General features: G+C 45.3%; 1 protein-coding gene across 8 annotated transcripts in view; it reads right to left on the reverse strand.

Annotated features, from left to right (window-relative positions):
- Positions 1 to 19,155, reverse strand: part of hao2 (hydroxyacid oxidase 2 (long chain)) — a 43,847-nt gene extending 24,692 nt beyond the window's left edge. For 2 of the 8 annotated variants that reach the window (XM_055644258.1, XM_055644250.1), the window contains exon 1: positions 3,428 to 3,532. Coding sequence is in view for 1 of the 8 variants with exons in the window: in XM_055644251.1 (XP_055500226.1) it covers positions 18,738 to 18,775 (38 nt within the window). In the remaining 7 variants the exon portion in view is untranslated. Of the gene's footprint in view, positions 1 to 3,427; positions 3,533 to 5,025; positions 5,226 to 18,737; positions 18,888 to 18,938 lie in introns of those variants that run through there. The other 6 variants (XM_055644257.1, XM_055644255.1, XM_055644254.1 and 3 more) reach the window with 6 other exon arrangements.
- Positions 19,156 to 24,909: the final 5,754 nt, after the last annotated feature.

Raw genomic sequence — 24,909 nt, forward strand, 5'->3', positions numbered from 1 at the left:
CCAGTGGCAGTGAGGAACTGAAAGAAATCCACATTAGTCTGGAAACAGTTAGGTAAACTGTTGGGATTGAAGACAGATAAATCCCCAGGGCCTGATGGTCTGCATCCCAGAGTATCAGAGTAGAGGTGGCCCTAGAAATCGTGGATGCATTGGTGATCATTTTCCAATGTTCTCTCGACTCTGGATCAGTTCCAGTGGACTTGAGGGTAGCCAATGTAACCCCACTTTTAAAGAAAGGAGGGAGAGAGGAGGAATTGTAGACCAGTTGGCCTTACATCGGTAGTGGGGAAGATGCTTGAGTCGATTATTAAATATGTTATACCAGCGCATTTGGAAAGCAGTGACGGGATCGGTCAAAGTCAGCATGGATTTATGATGGGGAAATCAAGCTTGACTAATCTGGAATTTTTTTGAGGATGTATCAAGTAGAATGGATAAGGGAGAGCCAGTGGATGTGGTGTATCTGATCTTTCAAAAAGCCTTTGACAAGGTCCCGCACATGGATAGAAAATTTGTTGGCAGACAGGAAGAAAAGAGTAGGAATTAACGGGTCCTTTTCAGAATGGCAGGCAGTGACGAGTGGGCTGCCTCAAAGCTCAGTGCTGGGCCCCCAGTTATTTACAAAATATATTAACGATTTAGACGATGGCAATTAAATGTAACATCTCCAAGTTTGTGGATGGCAGTGTGAGCTGCGAGGATGATGCTATGAGGCTGCAGGGTGACTTGGATAGGTTGGGTGAGTGGGCAGATGCATGGCAGATGCAGTATAATGTGGATAAATGTGAGGTTATCCACTTTGATGGCAAGAAGAAGAAGACAGATTATTATCAGTGTAGTGTCAGATTAGGAAAAGGGTGTGCAAATGTGCAACTGGGTGTGCTTGTACATCAGTCACTGAAAGGAAGCATGCAGGTACATCAGGCACTGAAGAAAGCTAATGGCATATTGGCCTTCATTGTGAGAAGATTTGAGTTTAGGAGCAAGGGGCCCTGGTGATATCATTGTGTGCGGTTTTGGGCTCCTAATTTGAGGAAGGACATTCTTGCCATTGAGGGAGTGCAGCTTAGGTTCACCAGGTTAATTCCCGGGATGGCGGGACCGACATATGATGAAAGTTGGTCGACTGGGCTTGTATTCACTGTAGTTTAGAAGGATGAGAGGAAATCTTATAAAACATGTTGGGGGAGTCCAGAACCAGGGGCCAAAGTTTAAGAAAAAAGGAGTAGGCCATTTAGGATTGAGATGAGGAAAAACATTTTCACCCAGAGAGTTGTGAATCTGTGGAATTCTCTGCCACAGAAGGCAGTGGAGGCCAATTCATTGGACATTTTCAAGAAAGAGTTAGAGGTAGCTCTCAGGACTAATAGAATCAAGGGATATGGGGAAAAAGCAGGAATGGGGTACTGGTTTTGGATGATCAGCCATGATCATGTTGAGTGGCGGTGCTGGCTTGAAGGGCCGAATGGCCTACTCCTGCACCTATTGTCTATGTTTCTAATGCAGGACATCCAGTATCTGCACTACTCTTGCACCCAAAATACCAAGCAGCAGATCCAGCTGAATCTCCGATCAATAGTCTTCCAATCACTCCCAGAAACGGAATAATAGAGGCCATTAAATCCTGTGAGATGTCTCAGCTATTCTATGCAATCATAGCTAATTCTGCATTGCAGTACCCTGCTCCCCTTCCATTTTCCTGTCAAAACTATTTCCTGTTAAATCTCCTGAAATGCAGAAACAAGGAACTGCAGATGCCAGTTTACGCAAAATAATACAAAGTGCTGGAGTGACTCAGCAAATCAAGCAGCATCTTTGGAGAACATGGACAGATGACGAATGGGGTCAGTCAGTCTGAAGAAGAATCTTGACTCGATTCGTCACCTATCCATGTTCTCCACAGATGCTGCCTGACCCGCTGAGTTACTCCAGATTTTTGAGTTCTTCTTAAATATAATCAGCCTCCACAGCCCCTGCATCCTTTGCTTTCCTCATCTCAGTCCTAAATGTTTAATTTAGTTTACAGATACTGCGTTACAGATCCGCGCTGACCAGCGATCAGCCATACACTAGTTCTATCCTACACTCTAGGGACAATTTACAGAAGCCAATTAATCTACAATCTTTGGAGTATGGGTGGAAACCGGAGCACCCGGAGAAAACCCACACGGCAGTACAAACTCCACACAGACAGAGTCCATGGTCAGGATTGAACCCTGGTCTCTGGTGCTGTGAGGCTGCAGATATACCGCTGTGCCAAATGTCTCATTCACATTCTGAATCTGTATCACACAGTACTAGAATCCTCATACAGGATAAATATCCTCTCTCTAACTAGCCTACCAAAGCTGATCAGAACACATACATTTCAGTGATCTTTCATCTAGGTACAGACCCACTTTGACCCAATCTCTCCCCTTCAGTAGTTCCAACCATCCAGGTGTTAACCTGGTGGACCTTCATTGCATGCCCTCTATGACATATATCCAGGCTCAGCTTGTCCATGCTGACCAAGATGCCCCATCTAATCTAGTGCATTTTGACCGCGTTTGGCCCACATCCCAATAAAACCCTTCCTATCCATGTACCTGTCCAAATGTCATTTAAATGTCGTTATTGTACCTGCCTCAACTACTTTCTCTGGCAGCTCATTCCATTTACCCACCCATTTACCTGAGTGAGAAAGTTGAACCTCTCAGGTAGACAAAGTACTGGAGAAACTCAGCGGGTGCAGCAGCATCTATGGAGCGAAGGAAATAGGCAACGTTTCAGGCTGAAACTCATCTTCAGACTGATCCTGAGTCTGAAGAAGGGTTTTGGCCCGAAACGTTGCCTATTTCCTTCGCTCCGTAGATGCTGCTGCACCCGCTGAGTTTCTCCAACACTTTTGTCTACCTTCGATTTTCCAGCATCTGCAGTTCCTTCTTCAACAAGTTGAACCTCATGTTCACATATCATTTTCCTCCTCTCACCATAAACCTATGTCCTCTATTCTTGATTCCTCTATCCCAGGAAAACCACCCTATGCAATCACCCTATCCCCCTCGTCTATGTGACAAGATGCCCCATCTAATGTAGACCCATTTTCCCATGTTTGGCTCATACTCTTCTAAACCTTTTTCATCCATGTACTTGTCCAAGTATCTAATGTAGTACCTGCCTCAACTACTTCCTCTGGCAGCTTGTTCCATGCATCAACCTCTCTCTCTGTGTAAAGGTTGCCCCTCAAGTTCCTATTAAATCTTTCCCCTCTCATCTTAAATGTATGTCCTCTATACATATACAAGGAGAGAACAACTGCACGTAATATTCTGCTTGTGGTCTCCTCAAAGCCCATTATAAAGGCAGTAAGACATACTTGTTCTCAATAGCTATTGCATTGAAGTTCACCATGACACTTGCCTTCCTGTACGAGTGCCCTACCTACCTATTTACTTGCAGTGAGTGATGAACAAGAAGGTACACGTCTCTTTGCCCGGCAACATTCCCCAGTCGACATTTACGTAAGTAATGCACAGTCTTCGTGACTTCCCTGTTAAAAGCATAAGTTCACATTACAGTAAACCCTTGTTGTAACAGACCACAGGAGGGAACTGGTGTCTGTTATTGCTGATTGTCCACTATAACAGAGTAAGGGATTATAAGTAGTTGAAATAAAGAACTGCAGATGCTGGTTAATAAACAAAAGGACACAAAGTGCTGGAGTAACACAGTCGGTCCGGCAGCATCTCTGGAGGACATGGACAGGGGATGTTTTGGGTCGAGACCTTTGTTCCGACTCTCGGTCGGGAACTGGGCCTGGAATCTGGGTGAGTTGCCGGTCCCGGCCTGCTGGTGGCCGTGGGAGAGGTTAGGATGGACAGGGTCAATGGTCACAGCCGGCAGGCGGCCAGAGTGCAGGTGAGGGTCGGCGGGGGGTCACACTCTCATCTGCAAACATAGCAATTACATTTGGTCCTGCACTTGAGTAATTGCTAGATACCTGTACTAGAATATAGAAGAGTACAGCATGGGAACAGGCCCTTCAGCCCACAATGTCTGTGCTGAACATGATGCTTAGACAAACTCATCTTCTTTGTCTGAATGTGATCAGTCTGAAGAAGAGTTCCGACCTGAAATGTCGCCTATCCATCTTCTCCTGAGATGTTGCCTGACCCACTGAGTTACCCCAGCACTCTTCTCTTGCATATCTGAACGCCTCTTAAACACCACCACCTGCCACCACCACCCCCGGCAGCTCGTTCCAGGTGTGTAAAACAACTTGCCCTACACATCTCCTTTAAATTTTGCCCCCTCACCTTAAAGTGCTCACTCCAGTCTTTGTCATTTCCACCCTGGGGAGAAAGGTTCTGATTGTCTGCCCTATCTATGCCTCTCATAATGATATACATTATGAACAGATAGAACTTAAACACAGATCCCTGTGGCACCTTGCTCCTCACTGCCACCCACTACAAATAGATCAATTTATTCCATCGGAAGAAGGGTCCAGACCCAAAACGTCACCTATCCATGTTCACCACAGATGCTGCCTAACCCGCTGAGTTACTCCAGCACTCTGTGAAACATCACCTATCCATGTTCACCACAGATGCTGGATGCTGCCTGACCCGCTGAGTTACTCCAGCACTCTGTGAAACATCACCTATCCATGTTCTCCACAGATGCTGCCTGACCCGCTGAGTTACTCCAGCACTCTGTGAAAAGTCACCTATCCATGTTCACCACAGATGCTGCCTGACCCGCTGAGTTACTCCAGCACTCTGTGTCCTCTTCCACTCATTCCAGCGTCAATCATCCCCTTTCCTCCCATAAACCTATGTGCTTTAATTTTGAACATTGAACATTAGTGTAGGAACTTTAAGACAGGCCTGAAAGTCTAAATCAATCACTGCATTTTAGATCTTGATTTGTTGTGTCAATATCTGGTCAATGCTGGAATCTGGAGGAACAAACAACATGTTGGAGGAACTCAGCGAGTCACGCAGCATCTGTGCCGCCCAAATTCTGGTTTAGATAAAATACCTTTACGTTTTGAAAGTGAAGCGATCTACATCAAACGAGCACTTGAGCCCCGATGAGATGCAATGGCAGTAAACTTTGTTGTTGCTTATTTCACAGGCTAGCACTTTGGTGTCTGGTGAATTGCAGTGGCAGAACTCAGTTAATCAAGCCTGGATCTGCAATCGTCTAAAAATCCTTCTGTAAATCAGGAAGAAGGGAAAATGGAGCTGCTGCGGTCCTAAAGCCTGCCTACTCACTAAATCGGTGCCACTATGCTCACGCCCACTCCATTGGCTTAAAAACAACAAAGAATAAAATCTCTGCAGAAATAAACTCCTGATGAGTTCTCCCAAGCTACGATACAAAGTCTGAAATGTATTTTTTTTCAATAGGCCAATTTTAAGTGACTTTAGTGTAAAGTTAATCTCACTCCCTGCCAGAAGTCTCGTTGATAAATTATCTTTCAAATTAATGATCAGCAGACATCTAACAAGGTCCCAAAGTGCTGGAGTAACTCAGCAGGTCAGGCAGCATCTGTGTAGATCATGGATAGGAGATGCTTTGGGTGGGAACCCATCTTCAGATGTTTCTACATTTAACAAGGTGTTTGTTCCGTTGTGATGACCCACAGACACAAAGGAAGACACAGCAACATCACCGTGAGGGACAAGTTGGGACCTGAGAAGTGGGGCAATTGGAAGACATTTTTGATGCTGAACAAGCAATTTCTCAGCCATGCTACAGTGATGGGTCCCAACAAAGGGGTGGAAATGATTGTTATAAGGAGACACAAGGAACTGGCACTAGGGGCAGTACAGTGGCACAGTGCTACAGTGTCAGAGGTTCGATCCTGACAATGGGTGCTTCCTCCTTGACAGGTACATTCTCCCTGTGACCGTATGAATTTTCTTCGGGTGCTCTGGTTTCAAGGAAATATGGAATAAAGGAATATGTGGAAAAGGCAGGAACAGGTTACTGATTTTGGATGATCAGCCATGATCATATTGAATGGCGATGCTGGCTCAAAGGGCCGAATGTCCTACTCCTGCACCTTTTTTCTATGTTTCTATATTTCCTTCCACATTCCCAAAACATGCAGGTTTTTAGGTTAATTTGCTTCTGTAACTTGTCCCTAATGTGTAGGATAGTGTTACTGTATGGGGTGGTTGCTGGTTGGTACACACTCTGTGGGCAAAGGGCCTGTTTTCACGCTGTATCCCTAAAGTCTAAAACTGCAGATGCTGGTTTACAATAAAAGACACAAAGTGCTGGAGTAACTCAATCTATCAGACAGCATATCTGGAGAACTTGAACAGGCGACATTTGGTTCGGGATCCGTCATCAGACTGATTGCAGTAGAGGGGAGAAAGCTGGAAAAGTGGTGGGCATGGGGACCAAGCCAGACAAGTGATAGGTGGATACATAATTGGCAAATGGGACAAAGACTAGAGGTTTGAATGTTATCTAGTCAAGCTACATTGCTTGGGCAGACTATCCGTTATCTGTTATTACTTGTTTGTTAATGCCTCTAAGTTTACAAATCTCCTTAATATTTATTGTACATAAACAAAACTTGCTGATGCGAGCACTTTTTGTTCCTCTTCTTTCTTGTCATCGCTTCTCCCTGGTGCATGAACAATTCTCCCAATATTCAGGGGAGTCTGAAGAAGGGTTTTGTCTGAAGAGTGGTTTCGGCCCGAAACGTTGCCTATTTTCTTCGCTCCATAGATGCTTCTGCACCCGCTGAGTTTTTCCAGCATTTTTGTGTACCATCTCCAAATATTCAGTTCCCTTCTTCAGTTGCTGACCTGAAATGTCACCTACCCACGTTTGCCTGAGATGTTGCCTGACTCGCTGAGTTGCTCCAGAAATGTGGGTCTTTTTGGTAAACTAGCATCTGCATTTCCTTGCGTGTACATTTCAATGGTCACTGATCTGCTCACCATAGGTCAACGAGCCAATGCAGTTTGAAATCCTGGTATCCTTGTGATTTAGATGAAGGGGAAAATGAAGTATTATTGGTGAAAGACGGGCTTAGCTTGGACAGGTTTCCTCTTTTTTTATTCACATTCACCCCATCTTTTCCCCTCGTGATTTTATAAACCTCTGTAAGATCATCCCTCAGCCTCCTGCTCTCCAAGGAATAAAGTCCTCTCCCTGTAGCTCAGTCCTTTGAATCCTGGCAACATCCTCGTAAATCTCCTCTGTGCCCTTTCCAGCTTAATGGCCGCTCTCTGACAGCAGTGACCAAAACTAAAGTGATAGATATAGCCGAGAGCGGCAACAGTACAGAAGATGAGATGACAAAGTGTGGAGAAGAAGAATTTCAATGATGCAATGATAGGGGTAGTGGGTAAAATCGATGTATGCATCGATATAATTCCTCTTTATAATTCACTTGAAAAGCAGACTTGACACACATGTAACCATTCATTCCAGCTCAGGTATTCTTATTCGATGTTATGATTGTGTAGCAAAACACAAAGTGTTGGAGTAACTTAGCAAGTTAGGCAGCATCTGTGGAGAGTACGGACAGGTGGTTTCAGGTTTGGGACCTTCCCATCCCAACCCAAAATGTCATCCACCTGACCTGCTGAGTTACTCCAGCAATTTGTGTTTTGCTCAAGATTCCAGCATCTGCAGTTCCAGTGTAGGATGATTTGAGTGTCTATAATCAATAGCTGAGATAAATCTTCCAACTCTAAAGTTGTAAAAGTTAAAAAAATGTTGTCAATGTAACTTAATAATCACTTTGGACATGGGAGTCAACATGTCTGAAGAAGGATCTCGAGCCGAAACATCACATAGTGTGAAGGGTTTAGATGGGATGAAACTTCTCAAAAGTGTTCAGGAGAGTTTTCTCCAGAAGTATGCAGAGACCCCCACATGTGAGAGGGTAACACTGGATCTAGTTTTGGGAAATTGGGAAGGGCAAGTTAATGAAGTGTGTGTGGAGGAGCCTTTTGGGACCAGTGACCACAGTTCGATTAGGTTTAAGATAGTTATGGATTGGGACAGAGAGGGTCCACGTGTTAAAATGCTCAACTGGGGTAAGGCCAACTTTGAGGGTATGAGAGAAGGTCTCGCTCAAGTTGACTGGAGCAGGTTATTTGAGGGGAAAGGAACATTGGCCAAGTGGGATGTTTTTAAAAGTGTACTGACGAAAGCTCAGGATGTGTACGTCCCCATTACAGTGAAGGGCAAAGCAGGCAAACGTAAGGAAGCTTGGCTGACGTCAAAAACAAGAAGGATGCATGGGACAGGTATAGGCAGCTGGGATCAAGTGCATCCCTGGAGGAGTTTCAGGAACTAAGGAGTAAACTGAAAAATGAGATCAGAAGAGCACAAAAGGGGCCAGTAGATAGCTCTGGCGAGTAGCATTAGCGGCAATCCCAATTTTTTGAATAAATACATAAGGTGGAAAAGGGTAACTGGAGAGAGAGGGGGAGCTCTCAGGAATCAAAGTGGAGCCACAGGAGATGGGCAGGTTCCTCAATGAGTATTTCTCTGTATTTACCGAGGAGAAAGACAGAAGGACAGAGGAACCTGGGGCAGTCAATGGAAGTGTCTTAAGACCAGTCAGTGTTACTGTCGAAGAGGTGCTGAAGGTACTGTCGTGTATGAAGGTAGACAAATCTCCATGGTCTGATCAGATATATCTGAGGACATGGCGGGAAACTAGAGAGGAAATTGTGGGAGCTCTGGTTGAAATTTACGAGTCATCTTTAAATACAGGAGAGGTGCCGGAAGACTGGAGGGTGGCAAATGTTGTACCTCATTTCAAGAAGGGCTGCAGGGAAAATGCTGGGAACTATAGGCTGGTGAGCTTAACATCTGTAGTTGGAAAGTTACCAGAGAGTATTCTGAGGGATAGGTTTCCAAGCATTTGGAGTGGCAAGCGCTGATTTGGGATAGTCAGCATGGTTTTGTACATGGGAGGTCGTGTCTCATAAATCTGATTGAATTTTTTGAAGACATGAGCAAAAGGGTTGATGTGGGCAGCGCTGTAGATATTGTGTACGTGGACTTTATCAGATGTTCGACTGGGTGCCGCATGGTAGGCTGCTTGGAAGGTTAGATCTCATGGGATCCAAGGAGAGATAGCTGAATGGATAACAAATTGGCTCCACGGAAGTAAGCAGAAGGTTGCTTGTCAGAATGGAGGCCTGTAACTAGTAGTGTGCCTCAGGGCTCGTTACTGTTTGCCATCTACATCAATGATTTGGAAGAGAACATACAGGACAAGATTTGCAAGTTTGCTGATGATACAAAAGTGAGTGGCTTTGCAGATAGTGATGATGGCTGTGAACGATTGCAGCAGGATCTGGATCGATTGGCCAGGTGGGCGGAAGGATGGTTGATGGAATTTAATACAAAACAGTGTGAGGTGTTGCATTTTGCGACATCGAACAAGAGCAGGACCCACACAGTAAATGGTAGACCTCTGGGTAGTGTTGTCGAGCAGAGGGATCTAGGAGTACAGGTGCATGGTTCCTTGAAGGTCGAGTCACAGGTGGATAAGGTGGTCAACAAGGCTTTTGGCATTTTTGCCTTCATCAGTCAGAGTATTATAGAAGTTGGGAGGTCATGTTGCAGTTGTATAAGACATTGGTGAGACCGCATTTAGAATATTGTTAGGTTCTGCGCACCATGTTATAGGAGAGATATTGTCAAGCTGGAAAGGTATAGAAAAGATTTACGAGGATGTTGCCAGGACTAGAGGGTGTGAGCTATTGGGAGAGGTTGAGTGGGCTGGGTCTCTATTCCTTGGAGCGCAAGAGGAAGAGTGCATATTATCTATCTCTCATCTTGTCCTCTTCCAGTTTGCGTTGTTTTTACATTTGTGCAAAAACGGTAATGGATAACGGTATGATTTTACGCCACCTTATTCACCATTCTCATGTGCTGCAAGTGCACCAAGATTTGTTCCAATCGGTGGAATATTACAAAAGTTATGGTTTAAAAATCGTAAGATCAGCAGATTTATATAGCACATTTCATACACGAGGCAGACTCAAAGTGCTTCACATAAAAACATGTCATACAATAAAATGAAATAATAAAATGAAATAAAATAGAAGAATTAAAAGAAAATAAAAGCAAAGTTAAAAATGCATTATAAAAAGTGCAAAAGTTAAAAGTGCAATGTAGTTAAGATTTAGCTGAAAGCTAAAGTAAACATAAAAGTTTTCAGTCTTGTTTTAAAAGTGGTCAAAGTTGAGGCAAGTCTGAAATCTTCAGGAAGTTTATTCCAGCTATTTGTTAACCATATAATAACCATATAACAATTACAGCACGGAAACAGGCCATCTCGGCCCTACAAGTCCATGCCGAACAAATTTTTTTCCCCTTAGTCCCACCTGCCTGCACTCGTACCATAACCCTCCATTCCCTTCTCATCCATATGCCTATCCAATTTATTTTTAAATGATACCAATGAACCTGCCTCCACCACTTCCACTGGGAGCTCATTCCACACCACCACCACTCTCTGCGTAAAGAAGTTCCCCCTCATATTACCCCTAAACTTCTGTCCCTTAATTCTGAAGTCATGTCCTTGTTGCATAGTAACTAAATCCTGCTTTCCCATGTTTTGTATTTACTCTGGGAATCACTAACAGATTGGTCTCAGAAGATCTTAGCGGTCTAGAAGGCTTATATAGTGGAAGCATGTCAGTGATATACTTTGGCCCTAAACCATGTAGTGATTTATAGGTGAGCAGCAGGATTTTGAAATCAATTCTCTGACATACAGGGAGCCAATGTAAGGATTTAAGAATTGGTGTAATGTGTTTAAAAAGTTTTTTTTTTGTGCCCATAAGCCGCGCTGAGTCGGGGAACCCAGAGACGGTATGACGGCCCAGCGTGCGGAGCGGACCGGAGCTTGGCCGACTCAGAGACTAACTGCTGCAACCTCAAGATCTTGGAAAAGTGAGGAGTGTGAGTGTGGCGGTTTGAGGTAGCCGGGCACTGGTGGGGCTGCAGGTCGCACCCCACCCAGCTGCACGATGATCCCCCCCCCGACAGCCCCCTCCCTGAAGCCGTCCCCCTCACCCGGCTGTAGGATGTTTCCCCCTCCATCCCCCCCTCCCTCCACCCCCCTCCACCCCCCATCCCCGCAAGCTCCCGCTGCCCCCCACCTGAAGCTGTCCCCGTCCCCAGCTGCGTGACGCTTCCCCCACCTCTCCACCGACCCCCGACTAAAGCCGTCCCCCTCCCCCGGCTACAGGACGTTCCCCACTGGCCCCCGCATGAAACCGCCCCATCCCCAGCTGCCATCCATTCGGCCCACAACACCCGTACTAGCCAAATAAAGGTCCATTCAGCCCACTATGTCCTACTAGCCCTCTGGAAACCAGTCCCTTCAGACCACAACACCCCTCCAGAAAGCCCCCCCCCCCACCCACGGTAGGCCATGACAGCGATAGGCCACGGCAGGGGCAGGCCTTAGAGAGCCGCAAAGAGTGGATGAGAGGATTGATGGGGGATGAAGTGAGTGCAGGACACTCTCCCCCCCCACCCCCACCGGCCCCCGACAGCCCTCACCTGAAGCTGTCACCCTTCCCCGCTGCAGGATGCTCCTGCTCCACCGGCCCCTGCCTGAAGCCGTCCCATCCCCCGCTGCAGGATGCTCCTGCTCCACCGGCCCCTGCCTGAAGCCGTCCCATCCCCCGCTGCAGGATGCTGCCCACCAGACCAGGCCTGGGGACCAGTGGGGGGAGCATCCTGCAGTGGGGGGGAGGGGGACTGCTTCTGGAGGGGCTGCCGGTGCGGTGGGGGGGGGGGGAGGAGTGTGGGAGCATCCTACAGCGCTAGGCCATGGCACCACTCCCCCCCCTCCCCACCTGAAGCCGTCCCCCTCCCCGGCTGCAGAACGCAACAAGAGATGCAACACATATACACCTCCCCTCCCACCCCACACCCCCCCGCTACACACCCCCTCTCCCCACCCAACACCACGCTCTCTCTCCCCCTCCTACACACCCCGCTGCCTACACACACCCACACCCCTCTCACCCCACACCCCCCCTTCCCTCTCCTCCTCCCCTCCCACACATGAAGAGGAGGGGGAGGGAGCGCTGGGGGATGAGGGGAAATGAGCCGTGCCTGCACAGTTAGGGGCTATGGGTGATTGATGGAATATTGCATTGGGGGAACGGGTTGCATTGGGGGAACAGGTGAGTGGTGGAACATTACGTTGGGGAATGGGTTGCGTTGGGGGACCAGGCCTCCCGTGTGACTGGGACCCAACGGGTCCCACCTAGTCTAGTACATAACTAAAGCTCTGAACTTGTTATCTTCCGATTTACGCGGTTTATTTGTGCAAAAATGGTACGCGATAGCACTACAATTTCTTCGCCAGCTTACTCACCGTTCTCCTGTGCTGCGATTGCACCAAGTTTTGTTCTGATCGGTGGTCTAATGTAAAAGGTAGCGAGGTTTAAAACAGGTAGCAAGATTTTATTTCTTTAGTTTAGGGGGGTTTCGTTTTTTTCCTTTTTTGTGTTTTTCTTTTTGTCTTTTTATCTTTGTGTTTTTTTTAATACATTTACAAGTTTTGTTTTAAAGATTTAATTATATTTACATAGAGACCAGGAGGTCCATATTCATTGTGTATTTTGACACTGGTCCCATATTAGGTTATATCTGTTATTAATGTAGAGGTGGGATGGAGTGAGTGCATGAGGGGGATTGACAAGGGGCGGAGTGGGGGGGTAGGGAGGAGGGTGGATCAGGGCATCACAACGGGAACCCGTCAGCCACGCCTGCGCAGTTAGGGGCTATGGGTGAGTGGTGGAATATTGCATTAGGGGGATGGGTTGCGTTAGGGGAACGGGTGAGTGGTGGAAAATTGCATTGGAGATGTGTTGCGTTGGGGGAACGGGTGAGTGGTGGAATATTGCGTTGGGGAATGAGTTCATTTGGGGGACCAGGCCTGTGTTACTGGGACACAACGGGTCCACTTAGTCTAGTAACAATTAAACTCTTGACTGGATCTCTTGCTATGAGGGAGGACATACATTTAAGATAAAATACACTGTTTTGTCAGCTTCAGTGAAATACAAAGTGCTGGAGGAACGCAACAGGCGAGGCAGCATCTGTGGAGGGAATACAGAGACAACTCCAGTCTGAAGAAGGGACTTGACCTGAAACGTCGCCTGTCCATTCCCTCCACAGATACTCCCTGAACCACTGAGCTCCTCCAGCACTTTGAGTTTTGTTCAAGATTCCAGCATCTGCTGTTCCTTGTGACTCCATTCTCAAGATCCCTAAAATCTGTGGGTGTCAAAAATCTATCAAAAAGTATTTCAAAAATGTCCATAGCTTTATGAACGTACACATGTTCTATTTCCACAGTCTTATGTCAAAAAATGCTACCTGAATGCACTCTTAAATGACAAACTTAATCATATTGCTGAGTTTAAAAGTAATTTCTGTTCTGTGTTTACCAGATCAATATCCGTGACCTTCAACCTTGAAAACTCAACAGAGTCCGTGATGTTTATGCAACTCTGTTTGCAGAATTTAATCATTAAAAGATTAAAAGGACCATGACAAAAATAATTACTTGGAGGATGACTGAAATGTGAAACTCCCAATCACAGCGCACTTTGGGCAATTGAAAATCAAGAGAGAGTCCAGAGTGTTTAAATGTATCAGAATCATAGTGTCATACAGCATGGAAACAGGCCCCTTGGCAATAAGTTTCCCACAGCGACCAACATGTCCCATCTACACTAGTTCCCACCTGCCTGCTTTTGGCCCACATCCCTCTACACCTGTCCTGTCCATGCACCTATCTAAATGTTTCTTAAACAATGTGATAGTGCGTGCCTCAAATACCTCCTCCGGCAGCTCATTCTATACATCCACCACCTTTGTGTAAAACAAGTTATCCCTCAGGTTACTTAGCTTAGCTAAGTCTGAAGTCTGAAGAAGGGTCTCGACCCGAAACGTCACCCATTCCTGTTCTCCAGAGATGCTGCCTGTCCCGCTGAGTTACTCCAACATTTCGTGTCAACCTTTGATTTAAACCAGCATCTGCAGTTCTTTCCGACAGCGGTTGAACATATTTAGGTCACACGTGGTATAGAACGTGAGACCTGGAATTCATAAAATAATGGAATGATGGAGAAATGCAATGAGGTTTTGTTCAACCTTCATAGAATATTTGGTAGATGATAACTGAAGTACAGCATTCACTGAGGAGAGATGTGATCCAAGAAATGTTAGGGAAATGATTTACTGGAGCAATTCCAGGGATGAGGCATGGGTTCCGTGGTAAGACGAGCCTGGGGCAATGAACATTGAGAGGAACAAAGTGCTGGAGAAACTCAGTGTGTCAGGCAGCATCTGTTGAAGGAATGGACAGACTGCATTTCTGGTCGTGACCCTTCATCAGACTGGATTATAAGGAGGTTTGATAGACATATTTGTGCTTATAGTGGGTTTAGATGGGGGGAAGTAGCTGATCGTTTAAGAGGTCACTAATTTAAAGTGATAAGCATCAAGTCCTGTGGGGATTTGAGGAACAGCAATCTTATGCACAAAGCAACACGTTAAATGATTAGACATAAGGAACTGCAGATGCTGCTTTACAAAATGAGACACAAAGTGCTGGAGTAACTCAGCAGGTCAGGCAATACCTGGAGAACATGGATAGGTGACGTTTCACAGAGTGCTGGAGTAACTCAGCGGGTCAGGCAGCATCTGTGGAGAACATGGATAGGTGACATTTCGACCGAAATCTTTGCGTTGAATGACTTTGGCACAAGGGATTAAAGTGAGCCAATAAGAAAGGTCAGACAACGGGTGGACGGTAGGTAGGTTCATTGGCATTTCGACCGAAATCTTTGCGTTGTGACTTGTGTAGAGGATAGTGTTAAGTGTGCCAATAAGACTGGTCAGACAAACGTGGTGGCACGGTGGTACGGTACAATTGTCATCTGGCTTGGTACGAATGTACAATTGTCCCTAGTGTGTAGAGGATAGTGTTAATGTGTGGGGATCACTGGTCAGTGCGAACACGGTGGGTGACGCTGTATCTCTAAACTAGACTAAACATGGCGGCTGGGGGAGGGAGTGGGCTGGGGATATGATCTTTCTGAAGTTCTATGTTTGGGTTCGGCACACACATATGTACACATACACACACACGCAGACACACATGTACACATGTGCACAGACACACAAACACACACACACACTCACACATGGGCACATACACAGACTCACTGCACGCAGACACGCATACGCATACACACAGACAAATACACACACACGCACACACATACGCATACACATACACATACACGCACACGCATACACACACAAGCACACATGCACATACATGCGCACAAACACACGCACACACATACGCACACACACACAACGCACACACATACACACACACACACATACATATATAGACACACACATACGCACACACATATACACACGCACACATACACACACACATGAGCACAAACACGCACACACATACGCACACACACGCACACACATACGCACACACAGACTCGCTGCATGCAGATACACACGCACACACACATACGCACACACGCACATGCACACACACACACACACACACATGCACACACAGACTCGCTGCATGCAGATACACACATACACACACACAACCACGCAAGGACACCCCACACGGGCACACAAACACACATAGACACACACACATGCACAAACAGATACACACATATCTGATGAATTCACACTATCACAGAGGTCACATACTGCACGTTCACTCCCTTCCTGACCTCAAATGGACCTTTTGAAATGACAGCTTTTGCTGAGCACTCGACAGGGTCAGGGTCAGTGATCAGGTTTGGTTAATCAAGTATCTCTAATGATTCAGCATCTGCTCATTGATCAGTTGCACAGACATTATTTTCAACGCTGTAGTGTGGGAGGAAGCCGGTGAACCCGGAGAAACCCCACACGGCCACAGGAAGAAAGTACAAGCTGCGTACATTCAGCGCCCACAGTCAGGATGGAACGCGGGTCTCTGGCGCGGGAAAGCGGTAAGTCTAGCGCTGCGCCACCGTGCTGCACTCCACATGGGAGTAATTCAACAAATCTACACACAGCACTTAATAACAGAGTTGTGGAGTAACACAGCGGGTCAGGCAACATCTCTGGAGAACATAGATAGGTGACATTTCAGGGCGGGACCCTTCTTCAGTCTGATGAAGGGCCCTGAACGGAAATGCCACCTATCCATGTTCTCCAGAGATGCTGCCTGACCTTCTGAGTTAAGGGCTTGTCCCACTGTACGAGTTCTCCCGAGTTTCCCCTGATTCGAACTCAGGGAATTACGGTAATGGCCGCTCGTAGGTACTTTGGGCTCTCGTGGACATTTTTCACCACGTTGTAAAATCTTCACAAGCTTACCGTGTTTCCCGAGTACCTGCCGTTAGCGTTACGAGCCGCTAAGAGGCGTCCCGAATCCGACGTACCCGCTATGTACATTCTACGTGCTTACCACGCTTTTGTTTTAAACTCGGGAGAGCTCTTCAATTACCTCGTACAGTAGGACAGGCCCCTTACTCCAACATTGTGTGTTTTTTTAATTGTATATCAGCATCTCCAGTTCCTTGTGTCTACACAGCATTTGCCTAGTATGGTTGAAGATGATGATATTCAATTTCTAGACAATATTACCTTATTGAAATTTACGCCTTCATTTCTTGTTAACACTTCGCTGAACATAGTAGTACCATAAAAATGGGATTCTTCTGTACCCCATTAGTTACATCTTGAAAGGCAGGTGTGCCCACACCGGCCAACATGTCCCAGCTAAACTAGTCCCACTGCCCGCGTTTGGCCCATATCCCTCCAAACCTGTCCTATCCATGTATCTGTCTAACTGTTTCTTAAACATTAGGATAGTCCCAGCCTCAACTACCTCCTCTGGCCACTTGTTCCATACACCCACCACCATATGTGTGAAAAGTTACCCCTCAGATTCCTATTAAATCTTTACCCCTTCACCTTAAACCTATGTCCTCTGGTTCTCAATTCCCCTACTCCAGGCAAGAGATTCTGCACATCTGCCCGATCTATTCCTCTCATGATTTAATACACTTTAGTTTAGAGATACAGTGTGGAAACAGGCCCTTCAGCCCATTGGGTCTGTGCGGACCAGCGACCTCGCACATCACCAACATCCTACACCCACTAGGGACTTTTTTTACATTTACCAAGCCAATTAACCTACAAACCTGTGCGTCTTTGGAGTGTGGGAGGAAACCGAAGATCTCAGGGAAAACCTATGCAGGACACGGGGAGAACGTACAAACTCCGTACAGAGAGAACCCGTAGTCGGGATAGAATCCTGGTCTCCGGTGCTGCATTTGCTCTAAGGTAGCAACTCAACCGCTGCACCACCGTGATTTTATGGGCTACTCCTAAAGCAAATTAAATGAGTATGCATCTTCTGATTGATTTATATTCTTTGTCGAATTTTCGAACAGTGTATTTTCGCAAAGTTCGAACAGTGTATTAAAAAACAACGTCTTCAAGATGCCCATGTGGTGTTTTTAAACAGAAATGTTCTCAGCTCCATTGCATTCTCAAGTTTGCAGAAGGCAGCACGGTAGTGGAACAGACTTCAAACAGTGATGAGATGGAGTATGGAAGGGAGAGAGTTTAGTAACATGGTGGCAAGACAACAACCTCCCCTCAATGTCAGCAAGCTGAAGCAGTTAGTTACTGACCAGGAAACGAGGTGGGTCTGTCTATATTCCCTGCCTGCATCAATAATGCAAAGTGCAGAGGGTTGAGAGCTCCCTGGGTGTAAATATCACCATAGTCATGTCCTGGACCAACCACATTGCAACTCTAGCCAACAAAGCACACCAACGCCAAGGAAGTCTGACACATCTCCAGCCACTCTTACTGACTTCTACAGATGCTCTGTAGAAAGCAAACTGTCGCCATGCATCACAACTTGGTTTGGCAACAGCCCAGGATTGAAATAAATTGCAGAGAGAGAGTGGTAGATGTAGCCCAGTCTATCACACAGACCATGGACTCGTTCCAACCATTAAAACACTAACTATATTCTGCACTCTGGTATGTTTCTCTTTGCAATACCTGTTGTACTTGATTCGGGCTGGATGGTACTCATGGCTAATCATTTCTAGACAATATTACCTTATTGATTTGACTGGATGGGCTAGAACACAAACAAAAGCCCCACTGTATCTCAGTACACGTGACAATAATAAACCAATCCTAATATCTAACGTGTAGCACTTTCTAAAATGCTTTATTTTATGTCATAGATTTTAGAATTTAGAGAATCAGCGGCACTGCCCATCGATCACCCGTTCACACTAGTTCTAGGTTATCCCACTTTCTCATCTACTCCCTACACACTAGTGGCAATTAACCCACGAACCTGCGCTACTTTGGGAAATCGGATCACCCGGAGGAAAGCCACACGGTCACAGGGAGAAGGGCAGTATCGAACCCGGGTCTCTGGCGCTATGAGGCAGCTGCTCAACCTGCTCAACGCTTCATTATATTCACACAACTCCATTTCAACAAAGATATATTTTGACTAGATTTTTTAAAACATTTAATTTTCCCAGAGAGAGCGAAATTCTGATTTTAGACACCTCTTGACAATTAGCGAGATTTCAACGTACACCAACAATCATATATCAAGAAGTATGTAAAACGGGCCAAAACATTACTTCGTATCTGCTTCTGTCAGGAGCAATGGGTGCAGCATTGTAATCCGACCTTGTTCTCCAACATGCGATCCAGCAGAACCGAAACATGTAGCTTATGTGCAAGAGAAAAAGGGGGCGTAGGTTGACCAAACTATTTATCCCTGAGCTTTCTCACAGTCAGCGCTGTGTACTCAAATCCAGTTGGATGAAAATCGTTCCTACCTTCAAGAAGTCCCAGTTTTCTGGTGCTTTGAACCTGTTCCGCTTTCTTCTATTTCTTTGTTAAGAATTGCATAAATCATCAGCATCGTTCTATTCGACTGGGCCAGTCACCCAAAATGTTAATGGAACCAAGCACACAAGCTGTCACCTAACTAAACTGTTTAGGGTCCACGCAATACAAAAAGTACAAAAAAGCGATCAGGGATTAACTCTGTGTGCTAACCTTTGTGTTCTACTAGTGCGGCTGCCAGAATTCTGCTGAGCATGTGCTGAAGTAATTCTATCCTTTTGACATTCCAAAAAGACCAGTGTGATTACTAACTATTGTGACTCTTACAGTGCAGTGAGCCATCGTAGTTCCGTCATGCCACTGTGTTGTGTGAAATGTTTAACACTATTATCTGTCACCATCTTTCTTTCTTTGTTCCTTTCCCACAAATGTATTTTTCTTTATTTTTAAACAAAGTTCGCACAACCCATTTGCTCTTAAACCAGGAGGCCGAGATCACTCAGCCTGTGGAGGTTTTTAAAGAATCTTTATTGACCTGAATACTCAAAAAGAGTTCCCTTTCCAAATACCTTTCACTACGCCAAAAGCCAACAAATTCTTATGTATAGTTAGAAAACAGAACCTAGAAGTGTACAGCACAGGAACAGGCCCTTCGGCCCACAATGTCCGTGCCGAACATGATGCCAAGTTAAACTAATCTCTAGCTGCACATGATCCATATCCCTCCAATCCCTGTAGATCCATGTGCCTGTCTAAAAGCATCTTAATTATACCCAGTGTTTCTGCCTCCAACAACCCAGGCAGCATTTTCCAGGCACCCAATGTGTTTCCTCGGTACAATTAACTCACCGAGGCTGTGTTTCTTGCTTCCATTACTTTATTCTTGCTGAAAGTGTAAGTAGATGGTGGTATTTTGTCCTCCCTCCCACCCTCTCCCCCCCCCCCCCCCCCCTCCCAACCCCTCTTCCCCCTATTTTACCCTCTGCCCACTAACACAGCGCACCACCATTCACTATTCAGTATTTACTTCACTTACATACACAGATGAAACAAAAAAATTGTTTCTCAATCAGTTCCCATCAGTGCAGTTAATAAAAAACAGAATAAATACATATAGCTTTAAAAATTAAAAATTAAAACTACCATATCTAAAATAGGCCTAAATAGTGAAATAAAAACAGACATTCAGACCGAACAGTGGCTTTGCATTGACAGGTGTCTAGCTGTCAAAGTGTGGGCGAGGTTAGATGTGTTGGTGTATGATGTATGGGGAGGGGACACAGTCCGTTAACTAGTCTTATTGCCTGTGGGAAGAAGCTGTGGAGCATCCTGCTGGTTTTGCAGCTGATGCTCCTGTACCTCTTCCCAGATGGCAGAATGGAGAAGTTGTGGTGTGATGGATGATAGGTGTCCTTGATAATGGAGATGGCTCTGCTGATGCTCCGCTTCTGTAGATCTCCAACAGGAAAGGGAGTGGGGCACCAATGATCCTGCTGGCTGTCTTCACTATCCTGTTAAGTTGGTTTTGCTCATAAGCCTTGCAGCTCCCGAACCAGGAAGTGATGTCGTAGGTCAACATACTCTCGATGGTGCCCCTGTAGAAGGTCCTTAGATGAACTCTGCCAGATAACGGTCAGAATCGAACCCGGGGTTGTAGCCTCCCAGCACCAGAGACCTGGGTTTGATCCCGTTCTTGGGTGCTGTCTGTGTGTGGAGTTTGCACGTTCTCCCTGTGACCACGTGGGTTTCCTCCGGGTGCCCCAGGTTTCATCCCACATCCCAAAGACCTGCAGGTTTGTAGGTTAATAGGCTTCTGCAAACTCCCCCTAGAGTGTGGGGCATAGAACTAGTGCAATGGTCGTGTGTGGACCGAACTGCCTGTTTCCACGCTGTATCTCTAAACTGAACTGTGAAGGGAGTGGATGAGGAAGTGGGATAACACAAAACCAGTGTGAATGGGTGACGTCTACACCCGGTGGAGGGGCCTGTATCTCTCAATCTGTCAAAGAGCAGCAAATACACGTGATACAAACAAAACCATTCAGAGACAATTGTCTCTCTTCTTGTGCCTCATCCCAAATAGTCACTAAAGAAACGTTTGGCAGGATACCAAATTAAACAGCCATTGTCCACATGCACATACATGTATTCAATCTCCTTCTAAAATATACAAAGAGAAACAGGCTACAAAATGGCTTCATTCAAACTCCTAAATGTCCTTTGAATGTTTATCAATTGCATATTCATTCCCAGCAAAAGAATATCTGGAGTATGATTAAGAATGTGCTTGTTTTGAAAATATCAATCACTGAAGGACGAAGATTCCAGAGAATGCTGGACACTGCCCAGCCCATCACAGATACTGACCTCCCCACCATCGAAGGGATCTACAGGAGGCGCTGCCTCAAAAAGGCAGCCAGCATCATCAGAGACCCACACCACGGGCGACATGGTGGCACAGCAGTTGAGTTGCTGTCATTACAGCGCTTGAAGAGCTGGAAACCCTGACTACGGGTGCTGTCTATACGGAGTTTGCACGTTCTCCCCGTGACCGCGTGCGTTTTCTCTGAGATCTTGTGTTTCCTCCCACACTCCAAAGACGTACGGGTTTGTAGGTAACTTGGCTTGGTATAAGTTTATATTGTCCCTAGTGTGTAGGGTAGTGTTAATGTGCGGGGATCACTGGTCGGTGTGGACTCGCTGGGCCGAAGGGCCTCTGCGCTGTATCTCTAAACTACACTCTGGGCACACTCTGCCATTGGGAAGAAGATGCACGAGTCTGACAACCATAACCTCCAGGTCCAGGAACAGCTTCTTCCCTGCAACCATCAGGCTCTTGAACACTACAAACACCAACTAAACTATGGACTACGAGCGGCCCTGGTTGCACTAGGATCTTTGGGTTTTTTGGATGAATATTGTTATTTTTGACGAAGGGTCTCGACCTGAATCGTCACCTATTCCTTTTCTCCAGAGATGCTGCCCGACCCACTGAGCTAGTCCAGCATTTTGTGCCTATTTTTTAAATAATTCATTAAACTTTGGTTGTGCTACGGACTTTGGGCTTTTTTGACTATTTTTAAAAATGTTTTAAAACGTTTTTTTTGTTTATTGAATTTTTTGTTTGTTTATTGGATTTACTGAGTACACCCGATGTCCCAGTGTGAGACTACATGTTACCCATTCACACTAGTTCAGGGCCTGTAAACACAATACAGGCCTGTGTGTAGTTAGGAACTACAGATGGTGGTTTAAACCGAAGATAGACACAAAAAGCTGGAGTCACTCAGCGGGTCAGACAGCATCTCTGAAGAAAAGGAATAGGTGACATTTTGGTTCGAGATCCTTCTTCAGAATGAGAGTCAGGGGAAAGGGAAACGAGAGACTAGAAGGTGATATAGAGAGATAAAGAACAAATGAATGGAAGATATGCAAAAAAGTAACGATGATAAAGGCCATTGTTTACTGTGAGCTAGGTAGAATATGCTACTGACAATGAGACTCAACAAGATGACTTTGAAGCTGGTGGGACTTGGGTGGGGGAGGGATGACTTGGGTAAGGGAGGGACACAATACAGTATAGTGTTTACAGGCCTGTGTTGCTGCTGCAAGTAAGAATTTCATTGTTCTGTTTTAGGTACACAAGACGATGAAACACTTGACTCTCAACCAGAACCATATGAAGTCCGTGGTAAGTATGCTGTGTGATCTGGGCAGGAGAAGGGAGCAGGGTGGGTGTAAGGCAACTGCTCTGCCCAATGCGGACTGACCCCAGCAATGACCCAGATGCTCCTATATTATTACAGCGACCTCACTGACGTTTGCTGAATCAGGGAGACATCATGCTGACATAACCACTTACTCCACACAGGAAGCAAGTATCTGTTCATTTTAAAGTCTCTGGGATCCTGCACTCAACATTACCAAGATCAATACTAACTTTATTGACATTTAAAAAAAAATACAGAACTCACATTTAATTCTCGGGTTGGAAAAGATATATTGATCATTTATTGCATGCACTGAAGAGAGCAATTTTGAAGTTGATGGTCCTCTGGGATCGGCCGTGATTGGAGACTGCAGATACATTGGATTGTTTTAATCGGAGGCTGAGGGGAGACCTGATAGAAGTTTATAAAATTATGAGCAGCATAGATAAGGGAGACTGTCAAAATAGTAAGTTTAAACAAGAACTTACCAGTTTGAAGATTGATCTTTATATTATGAGGAGTTATGATGAGGGATTACGTGAAGAAGCCCGTTCAGCCGCACATGCGTCAATCTTCAATGCAGCGGTGTGAAATCACAGATAATAATAGTGACTGAAGTATGATAGTAAGATGAAAGAAGACTAGAACTACCAGATGATCTTAATGAGGGCTGGGAGCAGAGGACACGTAATCCCTCATCGTAACTCCTCATAAACTAAAGATCAAACTTCAAACTGATAATTTCTCGTTTAATCTTACTATTTTACTTCGGTGTCATGTGAGTGATTACGTGAAGATTTCAAAGCTCTGTGATTTCATGCCGTGAGAAACAAGTCACACATTGACAAATGAGGGAAAACATTCATAATGCATACAGTCATGACATAGATTTAAACATGCTGATGCTGTTAAATAAGCAATAACAATAGTCACATCTCTCCTCCGGATGGAACCTATAACAGAACTCCATAAGTCTCCAGGTCCTGACAGGATATTCCCTAGGACATTGAGGGAAGTTAGTGTAGAAATAGCCGGGGCTATGACAGGAATATTTCAAATGTCATTAGAAACGGGAATAGTCCCAGAGGATTGGCGTACTGCGCATGTTGTTCCATTGTTTAAAAAGGGTTCTAAGAGTAAACCTAGCAATTATAGACCTGTTAGTTTGACTTCAGTGGTGGGTAAATTAATGGAAAAGATACTTAGAGATAATATATATAAGCATCTGGATAAACAGGGTCTGATTAGGAACAGTCAACATGGATTTGTGCCTGGAAAGTCATGTTTGACTAATCTTCTTGAATTTTTTGAAGAGGTTACTAGGGAAATTGACGAGGGTAAAGCAGTGGATGTTGTCTATATGGACTTTAGTAAGGCCTTTGACAAGGTTCCTCATGGAAGGTTGGTTAAGAAGGTTAAACTGTTGGGTATAAATGCCGGAATAGCAAGATGGATTCAACAGTGGCTGAATGGGAGAAGCCAGAGGGTAATGGTGGATGGCTGTTTGTCGGGTTGGAGGCAGGTGACTAGTAGGGTGCCTCAGGGATCTGTGTTGGGTTCTTTGTTGTTTGTCATGTACATCAATGATCTGGATGAAGGTGTGGTAAATTGGATTAGTAAGTATGCAGATGATACCAAGATAGGGGGTATTGTGGATAATGAAGAGAATTTCCAAAGTCTACAGTGATTTAGGCCATTTGGAAAAATGGGCTGAAAGATGGCAGATGGAGTTTAATGCTGATAAATGTGAGGTGCTACACCTTGGCAGGACAAATCAAAATAGGACGTACATGGTAAATGGTAGGGAATTGAAGAATACAGTTGAACAGAGGGATCTGGGAATAACCGTGCATAGTTCCTTGAAGGTGGAATCTCATATAGATAGGGTGGTAAAGAAAGCTTTTGGTATGCTAGACTTTATAAATCAGAGCATTGAGTATTGAAGCTGGGATGTAATGTTAAAATTGTACAAGGCCAAATCTGGAGTATGGTGTACAATTTTGGTCGCCCAATTATAGGAAGGATGTCAACAAAATAGAGAGTACAGAGGAGATTTACTAGAATGTTGCCTGGGTTTCAACAACTAAGTTACAGAGATAGGTTGAATAAGTTAGGTCTTTATTCTCTGGAGGGCAGAAGGTTAAGGGGGGACTTGATAGAGGTCTTTAAAATGATGAGAGGGATAGACAGAGTTGATGTGGACAAGCTTTTCCCTTTGAGAATAGGGAAGATTCAAACAAGAGGACATGAC

Source organism: Leucoraja erinacea, chromosome 13 (genome assembly GCF_028641065.1).
Source record: "Leucoraja erinacea ecotype New England chromosome 13, Leri_hhj_1, whole genome shotgun sequence".
NCBI lineage: Eukaryota > Metazoa > Chordata > Chondrichthyes > Rajiformes > Rajidae > Leucoraja > Leucoraja erinaceus.